The 16,925-nt window shown below is 28.1% G+C and overlaps 2 protein-coding genes across 4 annotated transcripts; one reads left to right on the top strand and one right to left on the bottom strand.

Annotated features, from left to right (window-relative positions):
- Window positions 1–2,466: 2,466 nt before the first annotated feature.
- On the top strand, window positions 2,467–7,594 carry LOC111033904 (luc7-like protein 3). Of its 2 annotated transcripts, XM_022314848.1 has the most exons (8): window positions 2,467–2,901; window positions 4,000–4,245; window positions 5,529–5,738; window positions 5,810–6,048; window positions 6,109–6,204; window positions 6,285–6,367; window positions 6,436–6,504; window positions 7,501–7,594. In XM_022314848.1, the coding sequence occupies exons 1-7, from the start codon at window positions 2,797–2,799 to the stop codon at window positions 6,465–6,467; spliced, it is 1,011 nt and encodes a 336-aa protein (XP_022170540.1). In that variant the 5' UTR covers window positions 2,467–2,796; the 3' UTR covers window positions 6,468–6,504; window positions 7,501–7,594. The 2 variants fall into 2 exon arrangements, with proteins under 2 accessions (XP_022170540.1, XP_022170539.1); XM_022314847.1 differs by lacking the exon at window positions 7,501–7,594 and having other exon boundaries at window positions 2,468–2,901; window positions 6,436–7,180.
- A 54-nt stretch (window positions 7,595–7,648) lies between these two features.
- On the bottom strand, window positions 7,649–15,350 carry LOC111033903 (cell division control protein 45 homolog). Of its 2 annotated transcripts, XM_022314845.1 has the most exons (16): window positions 14,745–15,350; window positions 13,791–13,927; window positions 13,287–13,311; window positions 12,134–12,207; window positions 11,387–11,539; window positions 11,184–11,321; window positions 11,051–11,122; window positions 10,789–10,992; window positions 10,664–10,725; window positions 10,387–10,593; window positions 10,190–10,321; window positions 9,615–9,819; window positions 9,466–9,521; window positions 9,250–9,388; window positions 8,957–9,156; window positions 7,762–7,903 (listed from the first exon to the last, which is right to left on the bottom strand). In XM_022314845.1, the coding sequence occupies exons 4-16, from the start codon at window positions 12,182–12,184 to the stop codon at window positions 7,762–7,764; spliced, it is 1,761 nt and encodes a 586-aa protein (XP_022170537.1). In that variant the 5' UTR covers window positions 12,185–12,207; window positions 13,287–13,311; window positions 13,791–13,927; window positions 14,745–15,350. The 2 variants fall into 2 exon arrangements, with proteins under 2 accessions (XP_022170538.1, XP_022170537.1); XM_022314846.1 differs by lacking the exon at window positions 13,287–13,311 and having other exon boundaries at window positions 7,649–7,903.
- Between the last annotated feature and the right edge of the window lie 1,575 nt (window positions 15,351–16,925).

Raw genomic sequence — 16,925 nt, 5'->3', positions numbered from 1 at the left:
GATGAAAAATTATGGTGGAAAATACACATTAACGAAAAATTAAACCAAGGGTGTACCAGGCTGCAAATTCTGTATCCCTTATTAAACCATACAAATGAAATGCTCTCAATTCCTATACACAGCAATAATAAGACCGTTAGTAACCTTTGGTAAGGGCAGCAGCCTCAAAAACAACAATTATAAAATTACAAATCCCTTATAATAAATTTTCAAGAATAGCCCTAAAAGCCCCAAGGTTAGGGACTTAGGATATATCATGGCTTAAATATACAAGGTTATTGCACATAGCCAAATTGTTATCAAATAAAAATAAAATGGCAGCGTAAGGGTACGGTCCATATCATAGGATATAATATCATAATATAGCCTGTATACGTCATAGAGTAATATTACTCTATGGATATATCTTAGGATATAATATCTTAGTTCATGTAAATATGAATATGGAATAGTGATAGCGATTAGCGGTAGTGGAAAAAGTATAAGCAAATTCGACCACGGTTCTGGTTACTAGAACTAAACAGGCCAAACGCTAGATCATATTGGCGTTTGCAATGTTTGCAAACGTTTGCAGCTTCGCTTAGCAAACAGACCGTCCGAATTTCTCCGCTATCAAACGTTTGCAACGTTTCCGCTCTTAGATCTAAGTTTCCGCTACAGAATTTCCTCATAGATAAGAATATTAATACATACACTTTGGTCTATCATGGTGGTAAGAGTGGAGGACGCTCTACCCATAGATAATATATACATATATATATATATATATATATNACGAAGTTATAAAAACGTTTGCATAATGCATAATAAAGTAATAAACAAGACTGAAAGTTCAACGATTAAAAAATTATAATATAATAATAAATAATACTATTATCTAATATCAAAGAACAATCAAAGACCTATATACACTGAGGTAGATAAGAATATAGTATTTTCTTATCTATCTCAGTGCCTATATAATATCTATTACCACAGGACAATATTATGCTTTAACCGAATAGATTAACTGATTATTATTTATGCGAGGTGGATAATTTCTTCTACGATCGTGGTTTTATGCATGGCTAATTAATAACTTATTTATTTAGCCATGGTTTTATGTAAACAAAAATGGGACGTTATCATAGATAATATATATTATCTATATATTATCTATGGACGTTATAAAAACCGCGTTATCACTCCTTGTCAACTCTCGCATTTTTGGCCTTACCATATTTGATTATTATTATGTATTTTGACTTTTTGTTTTTGAAAATGGTGGATACCACATGACATAAAAATAATTGTATTTTGGTTACTGAAAATTACAATATTATAGTTATTTCAGTTGGAGTTATTAGATCCCTTGTCTTTAAGATGTCATTAATCTTTAAAGATTATCTTTATAGGTATATGCATTAGCTTTAACACATTAGTACCATAGTATTGTTGGTGTGCACCACGATCCACGATTAAAGACATCTTTACTGCACTAGCGTTTATCTTTTCTATCTTACCAAACCCAACAAAAAGCAAAGAAAAAATATTCACACCAAGAAAATACAAAAATTCGACTTCACTACAAATTAACCACCAGGAAATTAAATGGAACAAAAAAGACGACTCAGTAAAATATCTGGAACCACATCTTGATGAAAAATTATGGTGGAAAATACACATTAACGAAAAATTAAACCAAGGGTGTACCAGGCTGCAAATTCTGTATCCCTTATTAAACCATACAAATGAAATGCTCTCAATTCCTATACACAGCAATAATAAGACCGTTAGTAACCTTTGGTAAGGGCAGCAGCCTCAAAAACAACAATTATAAAATTACAAATCCCTTATAATAAATTTTCAAGAATAGCCCTAAAAGCCCCAAGGTTAGGGACTTAGGATATATCATGGCTTAAATATACAAGGTTATTGCACATAGCCAAATTGTTATCAAATAAAAATAAAATGGCAGCGTAAGGGTACGGTCCATATCATAGGATATAATATCATAATATAGCCTGTATACGTCATAGAGTAATATTACTCTATGGATATATCTTAGGATATAATATCTTAGTTCATGTAAATATGAATATGGAATAGTGATAGCGATTAGCGGTAGTGGAAAAAGTATAAGCAAATTCGACCACGGTTCTGGTTACTAGAACTAAACAGGCCAAACGCTAGATCATATTGGCGTTTGCAATGTTTGCAAACGTTTGCAGCTTCGCTTAGCAAACAGACCGTCCGAATTTCTCCGCTATCAAACGTTTGCAACGTTTCCGCTCTTAGATCTAAGTTTCCGCTACAGAATTTCCTCATAGATAAGAATATTAATACATACACTTTGGTCTATCATGGTGGTAAGAGTGGAGGACGCTCTACCCATAGATAATATATACATATATATATATATATATATATATTATCTATGCGCTCTACCTGAGAATTAACCAAGTTGGATATATCCACCTTGGAAGTAACCAAATCCTTATCACCATTTACAATGTAATGATTAATGAAACCCTTTACTTCATTATCCGACATTTCAACCAGCAACTTTTTATAGATAACAATTTTTTTGCCATTGCGCTTGCAGATACCGCAACCCGTTGGCCGTAGTTTCTCACTGTTCTAAATACTTAAATAATTTTTTTGTTACGAAATCAGAAATCTAACGTTTTAATTTTATTAGCATAATTAAGTACATTAATAACATTTTCTACGAATAGTTATTCACACATTTTATTGATTTAATTATTGCACTGCAATAATATAAAGTTTGGTTTTTATTGATTAAACGGTTACATAATGGCAGTATCGGCAGCTGCTGCGTTACTCGATGAACTTATGGGGAGAAATCGAAATGACGGACCAAACGCTCAAAAGAAACCTGTACATTGGGAAGATCCTGAGGTAAATTATTTTGGCTAACCACGAATCGTTGCCATGTCAACACGACAATTATTTATTTATTGAACACTTATTTAATAAAATTAAAATAATTTTATAATTTTATTATTATAAAATTATATTATATATTTTATAAGTTGCAATCATTTTTTATACATTTTGAGGACGGTTAATGGGAGGTTACCTTCAGTTATTTTAACAAAGTGGACATTTTCTCCCAAGTAATTTTCAGTTTCACATATTTTGCTCCTAATTTTATTTTTATAGACATATTCTTCATATACTTATATCTATTTACAAGTGATAAAATTAAGGATGAGGCGAACTTCAGTTATCGCAAATTCAAATCAAATTGTGAACTTTAAAATATTTAAATATTTAACCGTACTAGATTATAAAATATAAATATTATTATAACCCTAGATCTTATACTAATAGACAGGGCAAACGAGTAGTTTGAGTGGTCTTGACTGGGGTACTGGATCCGTTGTTCAAAGTACATTCTCAGTAGAGTATACAACAAACTATGTTTATAATTATATATTAATATATTATATATATATTACTGTAATGCGAATTGCCATGGACTGCATTACCAAACTCTACTGGCATTATATCCGCCGTCTTCTGTGATTATAACAGTGTTTATATTTAAAATAAATGCTAAGGTTTGAGATCTTTTCCGAATTAAAATGCTGGAGAAGGGGTAAATGTTAGATTTCCATGTGTTACTGAATTTAAATTGTAACTTAAAAAACTTGGACTTTAAAACTGAAATTAATTGGTGATTTTGGGATGATTCATAGAACTTATGAATCCCTTGTTGGTTTTTGCTTGAATTTTACATGATACTCATATTTTAATCAACTATTTACAATCTTGTGTTTTGGATAAATAATGTTTGTTTGTTTTTGATATCTGAATTACCTATATGTTTCAATTCAATTTTTGTGGACTAATACAAAAAAATCCCCTTTCCAGATTATAAAAAAAAAATTGTTTTCAGTATTATTTCACAATAGGTAACCAAATTATCTTTCTTGTTAAAATATAACAATTAATGTTTATTTTATGCTTCATTTATATATTTTTTGTTTTCAGTTTTGTAAATATTTTATGGTTAAATTTTGTCCTCATGATCTATTTGTCAATACTCGTGCTGATCTTGGAGCTTGTCCTAAAGTTCACTGCGAAGAAGCTAAAACACAATATAATGAAGCTAGTAGCCGTTCAAAAATACAATATGAAGATGAATTTGTGGCATTTGCTACTAGTTTATTGAATGATGTTGAGCGCCGCATCGAAAAAGGGAAACAAAGGTTGGAGCTTATGAATAAAACTGAAACGGTTAGTATTTTAAATCTATTTTATGATTAATTAGGTAACATTACATTTTTTATGTAAGTTCTTAAACAATATTAAAAATAACCTATTTACAGTCATTGTTTATAATAATAAACAGTACAAAAATGAAATCAATAATTTCATTTGGCCTATAAAGTTGTTAGCGTATTCTATAGGTAATTAAAAAAAGGCAGATTGTGATCGGATGCTGTATTGTTGATCATGGATGCGGCGCTTACAGCCTCGAATCTTAAACACGTCAAAGGTTTTTGAGGTACATCATTAAATAATTCCCCCCCTTTATATTTTAATTATTAAAGTAATAACTAAGTTTAGATTTTAGCTTCAATTGTGTAAATATGTGGGTGATAAGTCTTAAATTTGTATTGTATTATGGTAGTGTGTTTTTAATGTATACTATTGTTAAACTTAAGCAATTTCATTTATTAATTATTCTGTATTAGGTCATTTTTAATTTCGGAACTTTTCTGTTTTTTCCGACACCTATTTAACATATGTAGTTAAGCATGCTGAAAGTGCTGGTTAAGTCAGAATTTGTAGGTTGGACTTGGTTCTATAGTTATAGCTAGACAAAAATTTAGTATTTTCATATATTCCAGGCTTGGCACTTGCTCGCTTGGACAATTAAAATCACTAACATCCTTCGACTTATAACTTCAAAATTAAGTCTGACTACTAAAACTTAACCATTGTTTTTCAGCATGCTCAACTACATGCTTTAAAACAAAAAGAATTGTAAAAATAAGGGTGTCATATAAAACAGAAATATACCTTAAATTCTTCAAAACAATACAATTACGTTAATCGTTTTAAAATTTACGAATTGATTCTAAACATTTTAATACATAATTTTATACAAATAAATTATAATGTCAATGACTAATGAGTAATGACAAATATTTTATTAATAATATATAATTATACACTTTGTTATAACAATTTACATAATATTCCAAAATCTATATCAATTTATTAATTATCTTAATAGATATGTATTTTATATATCATATGAGAATTTAAGAAAATTATCAGTTATAGCTAATAATCAAATCATAAGATCTTAATTATCATGAGAAGTGATTTTAGTTTGGTTACTGTAGGATTTTTATTTATCTAATATTGGTTATAACATATTTCTTACATGATTTTAAATTTAGACTTCTTATTAATAAATTTGATATAATAATAGCTTTGGGAAATATAATTTGATTAACATTAGTTAATAATAATATAATTAAATAACATTTTGATTTAATATTTTGTAGCCGGTGTCCCATTCTAATAGCCAAAGTCAGAAAAACCAAGAGCAAATTAAATTATTGTCAGAAAAAATTAATGGGTTAGTGCAAGAAGCTGAACAAATGGGTACACGTGGTCATGTTGAAGAAGCTCAAGGACTTATGAAGCTCTGCGATCAATTAAAAGAAGAACGTGATACTTTGAGAAAGCAAAATGAAAGCATTCATTGGTCACAAGTAATTACTTTTAAAAGAATAAAATTATATACTCTATAATTTCACTCTGTGTAATTCAATTTTTATTTTAGACATATGAACTAGCTGCTGCTCAAGAAAAACAAATGGAAGTATGTGAAGTTTGTGGAGCTTTTTTAATTGTTGGAGATGCTCAGTCCCGTATCGATGATCATTTGATGGGAAAACAACATATGGGTTATGCTCGATTAAAAAATGCAGTAAATGAAATACAAGAGCAAAGGAAAAAGTATGTAGAAGAAAGAGAAAAGCAACGTGAAGAAGAAAGAAAAAAACGCATGGACCGTACTAGGTATTTTATTTTACCTCTACAGTTAAATCTCAACTATATTTTGATTTTTAAATAACACAGGAGTAACTCTAAAGACGTTGATAGACATAGTCGTGATGCTAATAATGACAAGAGATCTAAAAGCTCAAGAGACCGATCCCATCATAGAATTGATAGGTAAGGATGTGTGAAAAAAAAGAAATGTTAAAATGTTTAGTTAATCAAATTTTTATATCATCAAAAAAATAATATCACAGGAAATCTGAAAGACACGAAAGAGAAAGACGGAGAAGTAGAAGTCGCAGTGATCGTCGTTCTTCTAATAGTCATAGGCATAGAGGTAAATTTGTTTTATATAGTTACTATATGAAATCAGTGTATATCAACCTTTATATTTTTAAAATATAGGGCATAATGGTAACAGTCGTAGAGATCACTAGAATTTTATTCAAGACACATTTCATTCAATTAATTCAGGTAAATATTTTCTATTTTATTGAACTAAAGCATTTAGAATTGAATTTTAAAAACAATGCTATTGATGAGGTGTGTAATTTAAAACAAGAACGGGGTTAAGCTTATAATTATGTTAATTTTAAAATAAAAACAAAAGAAAAAACATCCATAAAAAATATTTGAATAACAAAATCCTGTTACAACTATGGTGTAAATTATCACATAGCAGAAGAAAATGGTCATATTGGGCGCTTTATTTCAAAAAAGTGCTTACTCATCATTCGAAAGTCTGCAGATCTTCAAAAATTACATGTGACTTTTTGTCAGGTATTTATATATAACGAGGTATTTATAAAAAATAAAATATCTGAAGTAAATGAATAGTGTTAATTTATATAAAAAACTTATTTAGGGGAAAGTTTTATTCTATGTTGTTACATTGCAATTTTTAATATTAAATTATTTTATTTCATGGCAGATATTAAAATGTAAACCGGTATACTTTAATTCAGATTTTAGATATTTATTTATTTATTTTATTAATAAATCAAGTACTATTTTATTTATTGGTTAAAAAATTGCCCAAGTTATATTAGGCCCAAGGTATAATTGTCCAACCTATTTATGAATTTACATATAAGGTTTATAAACTTGAGTAATATTGCTATTTATTTATTTTCTATGACCTTTTTTTTATTCTGTGTAAAATTATTAAATGAAAAAGTAATGATTGTATCAAACTTAAATTTCAAGATCTTTATGATATAAACATAAATAAATAACACAAGCATGATACAGTGTTATTTATACTAAATTTGCATAGGGTTATAATTTATGTATATTTTATTGATGGTATGGTTTTTACAATTAATAAAAATATGTATACATTTGTTTGCAAATAATAATTTTTTATGAAAATAGTGTTATATCTAAACATATAATTATTATTAATTTATAAGAATAATTGCATTATGGATTTTTACATATAAAATATTTACGATTTCTTTTTTTTTCTAGGTTCAAATATCTGATGATGTTGTGTATAATGTTAAAATGTATAAACACAAAATACCATTCTAAAAAAATTAAGAGTTTTCAGGTAACAATTCAATAAAAAAATTATAATACTTATTTCAATATTTTATTTAATGAAATAAACAACTTTCATAAAAAAAAAAATGCTATTGTGATTATAATTAAAAAACATATTTTACTAATTTACATTATGTCATATTTAAACAATTAATACTTAATAAAATACAAACTACTTGTTAAATGTCAACTAAGTAACGCTGTCAGGGCATCAAAAAACTTTGGTCGATCTTTAGTTTGCATTTTTGCAATAGACGAATCAAAGTAATCCAATGAAACTTCAATATTCGTTTTATTGGAAACTTGTTCGAATGCTTTTCCAAAAAAACTATAACATTTAAATTATATTACACTTTAGATTGAAAACTATTTACATGCTGTAATTATATTATTAATTAATAAATTAAAATTTTTAAACAAAGGGTTGTCTTTTATATTGTCCTTAAATACATATGAAATCATGAGTTGTGATGCAAATATACAGATTATTCACCATGCCTCCTCGCACAACTACCCAATTATCCCATTGATAGAATTCTATGCATTCGGTTAATATACATCAAACTTTTGATTTAGTAGAGCGATGATAAACAAGTATTCTGTGTTTAAATTCTGGTCTAAGGTATGCTCTATATTTGAAGAAAATTCACCTAATGATTAGACGTGGTTAGAATCCCTTTGGCAATATATTCATTTCAGTCTGTTACAGTTTAAAATAAAATATTATACAGATAAATACCTACAACCTACTAATATTTATTTTACTCATTTGTTAAATATTTTAAATATATAGACAAATTAACTGATAGTTGATTTTAAGACCCATATTTATTTGAACTAAGTCCCAATTATTTTTAATTAAAACACAGAAGAAAAAAAATTAAATTTTACATACCCTATTTAAAAGTGATTGCCAAGTTTCAAGTAACCATAATTAATGATTGGAAAAACCCAGACTAGTTGATTATTTTTCTTAATAAATGTAAAAGAAAACATTTGTATACCAACAAAATAGTTATAAAGAAATCTGAACTACCAAAATGTATTATTGGTATGAACCTTTACTAAGGCGAACTAATTGCCCAAATGATCAATTCAACAGATTTATATATTGTGTCATTTGTTAAAGTTATTAAGAACTAATAACATTTGGTATGTCATTTGAAGAAGCTTCATTAATATTAGTTTTAAATTGTTCATCTTGTTTTAGTTTATCAGTATAATCTCAATAACACGAATTTCAAGTGAGAAAAAAAAATTGGGGTAAAAATGTTTTCAAGTTATTGCGATGTGACTGTATATCTGTTAGTTAATATTTTGACAAATTTGATTTAAATAATGGCATGAAAATTATTAAAAATAAAAATATCATTTAACTGACCTTCTAGGCATTGACTCGGTGATAGGAGGGATACCAACCACTAAACATGTATCTTGATCTGAATCAAGAGATGCTGAAGCAATTAATGGCAAACGAGTCAATTTGACTTTTCGTGATGACGCTACTTGAGCTCTTAAAGCAAATGATGCTAACATAATTAAGCAGTGAGGATTGGAATAGTGCTGAGAATGCAACGTACCCTATGCAACAAATTTAATAATATTAAACAGAAATATACTTTTAAACCAATAAAATAATTGTGAAGTTAATAATGCGGTAGTGTAATTTAATACCTCTTGTACAATTAAATAGTAAAATGGTCCAGCCAATATGACTTGTCTCATGTCCAGTGCCGCCTGGACATGCCTAAACATGTTGGACAATATCCATTTGGCTTTTTCTATTCCTTGGTCTAAAAAATCTTTTTTTGATCTAACATAATTCAATTTATTATTTATTATTTTTTTGTTTGCAAATATATTGTTAGTTTATTAATTTCTGTTTCTTACCTGGACAACGAATCCATTGTGTTATAAAAACACTGTGTAGGGGAACATTCACGAGACTACAAATGTGAGTGAACAGAAAAAGTACATATAAAATACAAATAATGTATATACAAATTAAAGTGTAAACCATAAAAACTTGATAAACTTACATTGGTTTCCAATGTAGCAACCATTGAATAAACATAGTCAGCACATTGATACCTTGTTTTAAATCCTTGATGTAGCATAAATGACGGATAAGTCATTTGTAATAAATTATGGGTATTGGAAATTTTTTCCATCATACCATAAAATTGTTTACGTAAACCCAAATCCATTGAATGGTACATTTGACGACTTTCCGCTAAAGGTAACCTTAAATGAATAAGATAATGTTGTTAACCCAAAATTGACTTCAAAATTAAACAATGACGTGGACAGGGATAGAGGTCATCTGAGAATGCCTGAAATCATACTGGGGGGGGGGGGGAATCCATGACATATCCGAAGAGTTGCCTGTGTCGAGAATACAATATTGTAGTATCGTTGCCAAACTTAAGAGATACCATATAAATGTATAATAGTAATAAAATATATTTGTGTGAACCCTCACTAAATGAAAAATTCTTAAATTCTCCACTAGTACTCACAAATGCTGTGGACTGCATTAATTATACAGAGTATATAATATAGAAACACGAACAATTCAATACATAGAGCTAAAATGATAATGACTTGTGTTTACCCCATTTCTGCTAATATTTGTTTCAGTCTTTTTTCGCCTTTAATTGTCCAAAGTTTCAAAGATACTGCTGTAAACATTGAATATCGAAGACTGCATTCAATCGTCCAATGTCTGTATAGAGCCAATAGTAGACTGTAAATTGGTAATTAATTAATGAATCATATTTAGTAATATGTACTTAACTCAAAATAGTTTACTCTTTTTCGGATTCAATTCGAAGATGTGTAGAAGTGTTTGAGGGTTTAGACATTGACGACTGTGACATATTATCTTCGTTGTCATTGATAACTGTAGATTCACAAATACGACCAATGTGACCAGCTATCAATTCTACTTCTCTAAGGTAACGCATACGTTCTGTCTTGCCCAAGATGTATTGTTCAGTCACACCAACAATTCCCCACCTGATAAAAATGTAAAATTCATAAATCATTGTATATTAAAGATAGAAAAATGTCTAATTAAATTATTTACCACAATAAATCAACAGATTCCCTGTGTAATTTCCAAGCAAGATCAAACATTAACATTGCAGCCTATAAATTAAAAATTCATATTATAGAGTGAGAAAATATTTTAGAACATTAAAATATGCATACTGAACGCCCATAGTATGAAAATTGAGTATAATCAAATAACAATTTTTTTCTATTTTCTTCCCATTTTCTTCTTTCTCTTCTTTTAACTAATGTGTTTTGATCAAGTTTTCTTCTTTTGTTTTGTTGTTCTTCAACGCTATCGATATTAACAACATCAGATTCTTCTTCATCCACTTCATCGGAGTCTACATTTTCATCTGATGACTAAACATATAAAAAATATGTAGTATTACTTTTATGAGCAGATAAAAAAAATAATTACTTCATTCTCATTAAAAATGTCTTCAAAATCAGGGATTTTTTCTTCATCATCAGGTGGTGTCAGTACTCTTACCTAAAATACAATAAACAATTTTAAATATTTGTAACATGAAGATTCACAAAGAATAAAATACCTGAGAACTACTATAAATGTTGCATATATCTGTAGGTCTATGACTGTCAACAACAAAAAAAGTAATATTTTCCTCGGGTTCTAATACTTCTATTATATCTAACGTACCTCCACAGTTGATTAACACAACATATTTTACCTAAAAATATTTAATACTTGAACATGTAAAATCTTGAACAAAAATGATAGTACCGAAATGCTTACATCAATTTTTTGCTCTTCAAAAGCTTTTTTTAATTCTGTAATAGTTTTTACTGGTACAAGCACATAAACTATATTGTCAAAACGTAATATGCACTGAAGTATTTTCACAGCACAAATTGCATCCACATCATAGTTAACCAAAATCAGAATTTTCTATAAAAGATAAAAAAAAAAAAATGTTTGGAATACCTATTAATACTATAATAATTAAATTACTAAAGTAGGTCAGTAAATAATATATAATTTAATAATACAATATAAACATGAATAGGAAACCTATTTTAATTATTTGAGGAAAAAAAATAATTGAATAAGGTTGTGCAAAAGTAATTGATGAATGATTCATTAGGCATTTTTATTATAAAACTTTAATTTTTACAAATCCTTTGGACATTTTGTATGATAAAATGTTTTAGATTTAATAATTGAGAAATGTGTATAATCAGTGGCGTAGTCAGGGAGGAGGCTGAGGGCCCTGCAGCCCCTCCCCCCCCCGAAATGCTAATAAAATTTAAAAATTATTTTAATGGTCTATGGTATTCGATCAAAAACTAAACCACCGCTGTGTAAAAAATTGATCNCCCCCCCCCCCCCCCCCCGAAAAAAATCCTGGCTACGCCACTGTGTATAATACAATCTATAATGTGTATAATCTATCTACTAAGTTATTAAATAAATTCAATTTAATTTAGAATATAGGTAGTAAATGATAATATTTATAAAAATATAAAACCTATTTATACTCACATTTTTTGAAATTATGTCATAAAATCCTTTCACTAAATCTTCAACAAACATCTTTGAATAATTAATTGGAAATCCTTTGAAATCAAAACAATAAATATTTATTTTTTAATTAAAACATTAAACGGTTTGTACAAAAATTGACTAATAAATTAATAAAATTGTAAAATTCATTTAGTTACTACGCCAAAATATATTCTGTTGATAAATAAAAAAATGATTCATTCATAATTTATTGTATTATAGAAAAATTGAAACTTTTCGGTGATTGTACTTCGGTGACCAATTGGCTATCGGCCAAAATTTTTATTTTGTTTTTGTACTAAGAACTATTTAGTACCTATGAATTATGGGTTAATATTTGTTATTACCAGGGCTTGGGACTTATAGCACTTAAAATCATTTAAATAAGCGTTTAAAAAAGCGTTAAAAACATCCTTATAAGAATTTAAAAAACTTAAATTTAAGCAAAAATATTTATTTAAAAATAAAACTAAAAAATCAAAAATAACAAAAAATAAATCTTTATCTTTATATCACAAAAAAAAATTGGACTTCAATTGTGTGATTTTAAGAATTTTCTGAAAAATAAGATGTAAACAACATTTACAAATACAGTGAAACTTGATATATAACAAACTTCCATTTAATGAAATTTCCTATTTAACAAATTATTTTTGAGAACCATGACCTTCATTGTTAAATACGCGTCAATTTATCTCCAAATAATGAATCTGATGTTTTTATAAACGAAATAATTATTCAATAAAAACTGTTTTTGTAAATGTTGTCACTTTCAAATTTTAAACAGTTCTAAAATTGTACATGAACAATGAATCCGATAAAGATAACCAAAGGTAGCAAACTGACTAATTTTATTGCAGTATTTCAAAACTTAATGATATAGAAACTTTTTACGAAAAGAGTACAATTTATAAAAATAATAAGGAAACAAAACTCACTAATCATTTCTTTTGAATTATAAAATTAAAAACTTAATTAAACTGTAATATTATATTTGATGTTGTTTTCTACATAACATATACAACATAGAAGTATAAACATACATATAATACAATTTTTAAAAAAAGTTGAAAAAAATACGTAATTCTATTTAATGAATTCCTCCATATTACAAATTTTTTTTGCTCCTTACTCGATTTCGTTACATTGAAGTTTCACTGTAATTGAAAAAAAATTAATTAATTAATTTAATACACTGCAACGTAGATAAGATAAGAATTATTTTTAATTTTAATTCTATCAAAAACAACTTTGCAAGTGAAAACCATATAGAACTAGAAAAACTGATCAAAAAGCACAAGTAATCATAAAAAACTGGAAATTAGAATTTTTTTTAAAAAAGCAAAAAAAAGCACTTTCAAATTTCATAATTGACCGTGTTGTAACATGACATACACTTCCATAGTGATCTGCTACATTTTAAGTCAATCCATAAAAATAAGCAAATGCTTTAAGTCCTGAACCCTGATTATTACTTTTTTACAATATATAAGGTGCGCATAGATATTTGTGAATTATAATTAATAATAAATTGAATGAATAATAAAATGTAGACAAATATGGGTACAAATTTTGTTATTAAAGAGACATCAAATTAAAATTAAATTTATTATTTGAATAAATATACAGTTAATACTTATGTTTTTTTGATGACGCAGAAATTCACTTATGAAGGAAACATAGACCGATGAATTCCCGAGTGTTGTTTATCCTGCTCTCTAGTCGATTGCCATAAACGTTCAATATTTTGAGTGTGTGCTTCACTAATCGGATCTGCAAAATTATATTTGAAATTGAGCTGCATGTCTATATAAATAGTTACTAAACAGATCGGAGTACGATAAAAGCACTTGAAAATCTTCAATTTTTTTTATAAATAAGACCACTTTATATGTACATAATATCAGATGCAGTTTAGGTTGAATGACAAAAGAGTTAGTTACTTGGATGTTAATATTTTGATAAAACTAAACTTAAATAGTTTGTTTATTAGTGACTACATAGGTAGATTTTTTTTTTCAAGATTAATTTATAAGTTTTTGCTTAATCTATTACAATTAAGTTCAATTTTTTTACTAAATAACCAATGAAAAAACTTGAAAGCAGATATAATTTGAATTAGTATTTGGGCATAATATTCCCAATATTATGCACAATTAAGGAAGGTTCCTAGTAATGTGCTCCTAGGTTTTTATTTTAGATTTTCCAGTACTTCTGATTTTGTGAGATATCGTTTAACTTTTTAATTTATATTGTTCCTAGTTTTTTTTGTGAAATCTGCAATATTTTAAATAATTAATTTCAAATATTGCTATGTTTAGTCCAGTTATGAAGTTAATTCAAAATGACAATTTATGTGAAATAGGGATTAATTTTTATTGTTCAAGAACATCTTCAACGACTTCAACTATATAAGTAGGTATCTAGATATTAGTTTAAATTATAAATTAAAAACATGTCAGCAACATAATATAGGTATAGGTAGTGTATAAATAATTACCTATGTGAAATATAAAATTTTTTTAAACTTGTTTCTTCTGATTTATATTTTATATTTTTCTACCCAACACAATTCAAATTAGATAACTACCTTCTCAGCGAAGTTTCTCAGTCTCTTCTAAGAATATCATCACGTAATAAAGCAAAAGTGCCAGTATTAAAAGGAAACACTCGTCTTTATTTCGATGGATGATATTCAACAACAGCATCGTTCATTCGCATCTGATCATGAAAATATAGACGACCATCCAGACTGAGGTGTTGGTAATTTAAAATCGGTACAATACCTATGTCGTTTTGGTTACAATAATACTATTAACAGTTACACACAATAATAAATAAACAAAACTAAAAACACTAAATAATCCGACAACGATCAATCAATGAACGAGGTTGACAAACCGACACTGACGACAATAAAAATTTTAGCTACGATAATCGGATAGTCGATATTTTCGATAATAATGAATAATAACAACAATAACAAAAGGAAAAAACGAACAAATTCGCGGTATAACCTTAAATAAAAACTGAGATAAAAAAATTTTAATTTAGTTTTGGGCCCATATTTAATCCCAAACGGATAGCGTGTAAGTCATTAATTTCTTTGAAGTTCGCAAACAGCTTGCAATTTTATTGATACTCTCAATTCGCACTTGTAAAATTTGAAAATTGTTAGCTTATATTTTAAAACGAAGATTCGAGTTATCTCACAAAAATAATTGTTATTATCAACTGATAAGAACCATTGAAATCAGCATCTGTTCGGGGGTCAGCGACCATGCGCGCGTACCCGCCACCCGGCTAGGGTTCACTGCTGAATGCTGGTTCTACGCTGTGCGCAGCAGCGGTTTTCTTTTTTTTTTTTCAGTCGAAGTCTCTTTGCACGAGTTTAAAAATAGTAACCTCGTTTTAAAGATTATACATTGTTAAATTGTTTTGTCGGTGGGTAGATTGTAGATACATAATTTTATACATTTATACACATCTATTATTTGGCCGCCCAGGACTTTTAGACTTCCAGCGCCGGAGGGAGGTTTTGCGGGGCCCGGGACAAATTTTTTTCATGAGACTAAAAACTAGTAATAGTGTTACTTTGCAGGCACAGAAGTTAGAATTATTTGTGTACAGTTGTACTAAATGTACCTATATGTATATATGCAGCTTGTTTAAAAATAGCTATGAATATCAATCAATAAATATGTTATGACTTATTTATGAATCATTGACGGATTTCAAAAAAAAATACGAAAACTGATAAAGGGAGAAATTTGAAAAGTATCGGAAAAAATTTAAAAAGTTCAGGCGGCAGTAGTATTTAAAGGCGTCAACGCGTTGTCGCCGTATCGAAACCTATACACCACAGAATAGATTAAATCATTAAATTAAATTGTTAAATCATTAAATTAGATTTAATCTATTCTGTGCCCACATCCCAGGAGAATTGACCTAACGCCTACAGCTACCTAGTTAACATTTGAGATAACATTAGACGTCAAAACTACAAGACTTAAGCTGTTTTTCCGCTGTAACGAATATTACATTGAACACTATTTAAGCGATTAAATTCGTATGAGTCGTGTGTAATAAAACCACGAATAATATTTCCTCACGTGAATGTACCACGATTTCCATCAATAGTTATATACTTATATATATATATATATTACTCGATTCGGTAAAGGTACACTCCGTTTGAATACAATTTATTCAAAGTTAATTTGAACTAAATAAGTGATGTGACAAATAATATCGCATATAAATTATAAATATAATCACAGACATGTCGGTAGCACACGAAACGCGTACCTTTTTTCTTAAGGCAAAAAAAATTTTCTAGCACGTTCTAGTACTTAGGTACTCGTAAGAATTTTTTCAATATTTATTAAAATAAAATATGTGCAAATTAAATGTTTATATACACCTGTACGCCGAAGCAGCACTTACGATTTTTGTATATTTGCAGTTTGCTGCACCAATTCGAGTTGTGTATAGGATAGGGGGGATTCAGCCAATAAGTGGGTAAAAATCGCAACAATAATAAACTATAAAGCTTAAAAATATAATAATTGACATACGAAACCAATATTTTTGGTACAAATAACCATATACAATATAAATGACTAAATAATAACATAATATAGCAAACACACTAAAAAATAGTGTTTTTGACCTTTGACCCACTAACAACTATATCAAAAGTATTTGTGATATCTCGACCTGTGTGGCTGTATGGCAGTATCCACGACGTCCTTACTGATAGCCGGAACTA

This window comes from Myzus persicae, unplaced genomic scaffold, assembly GCF_001856785.1.
Source record: "Myzus persicae strain clone G006 unplaced genomic scaffold, MPER_G0061.0, whole genome shotgun sequence".
Taxonomy (NCBI): Eukaryota; Metazoa; Arthropoda; class Insecta; order Hemiptera; family Aphididae; genus Myzus; species Myzus persicae.
Note: the sequence above shows the minus strand (reverse complement) of the source record. Positions and strands in the feature narration are given on the sequence as shown.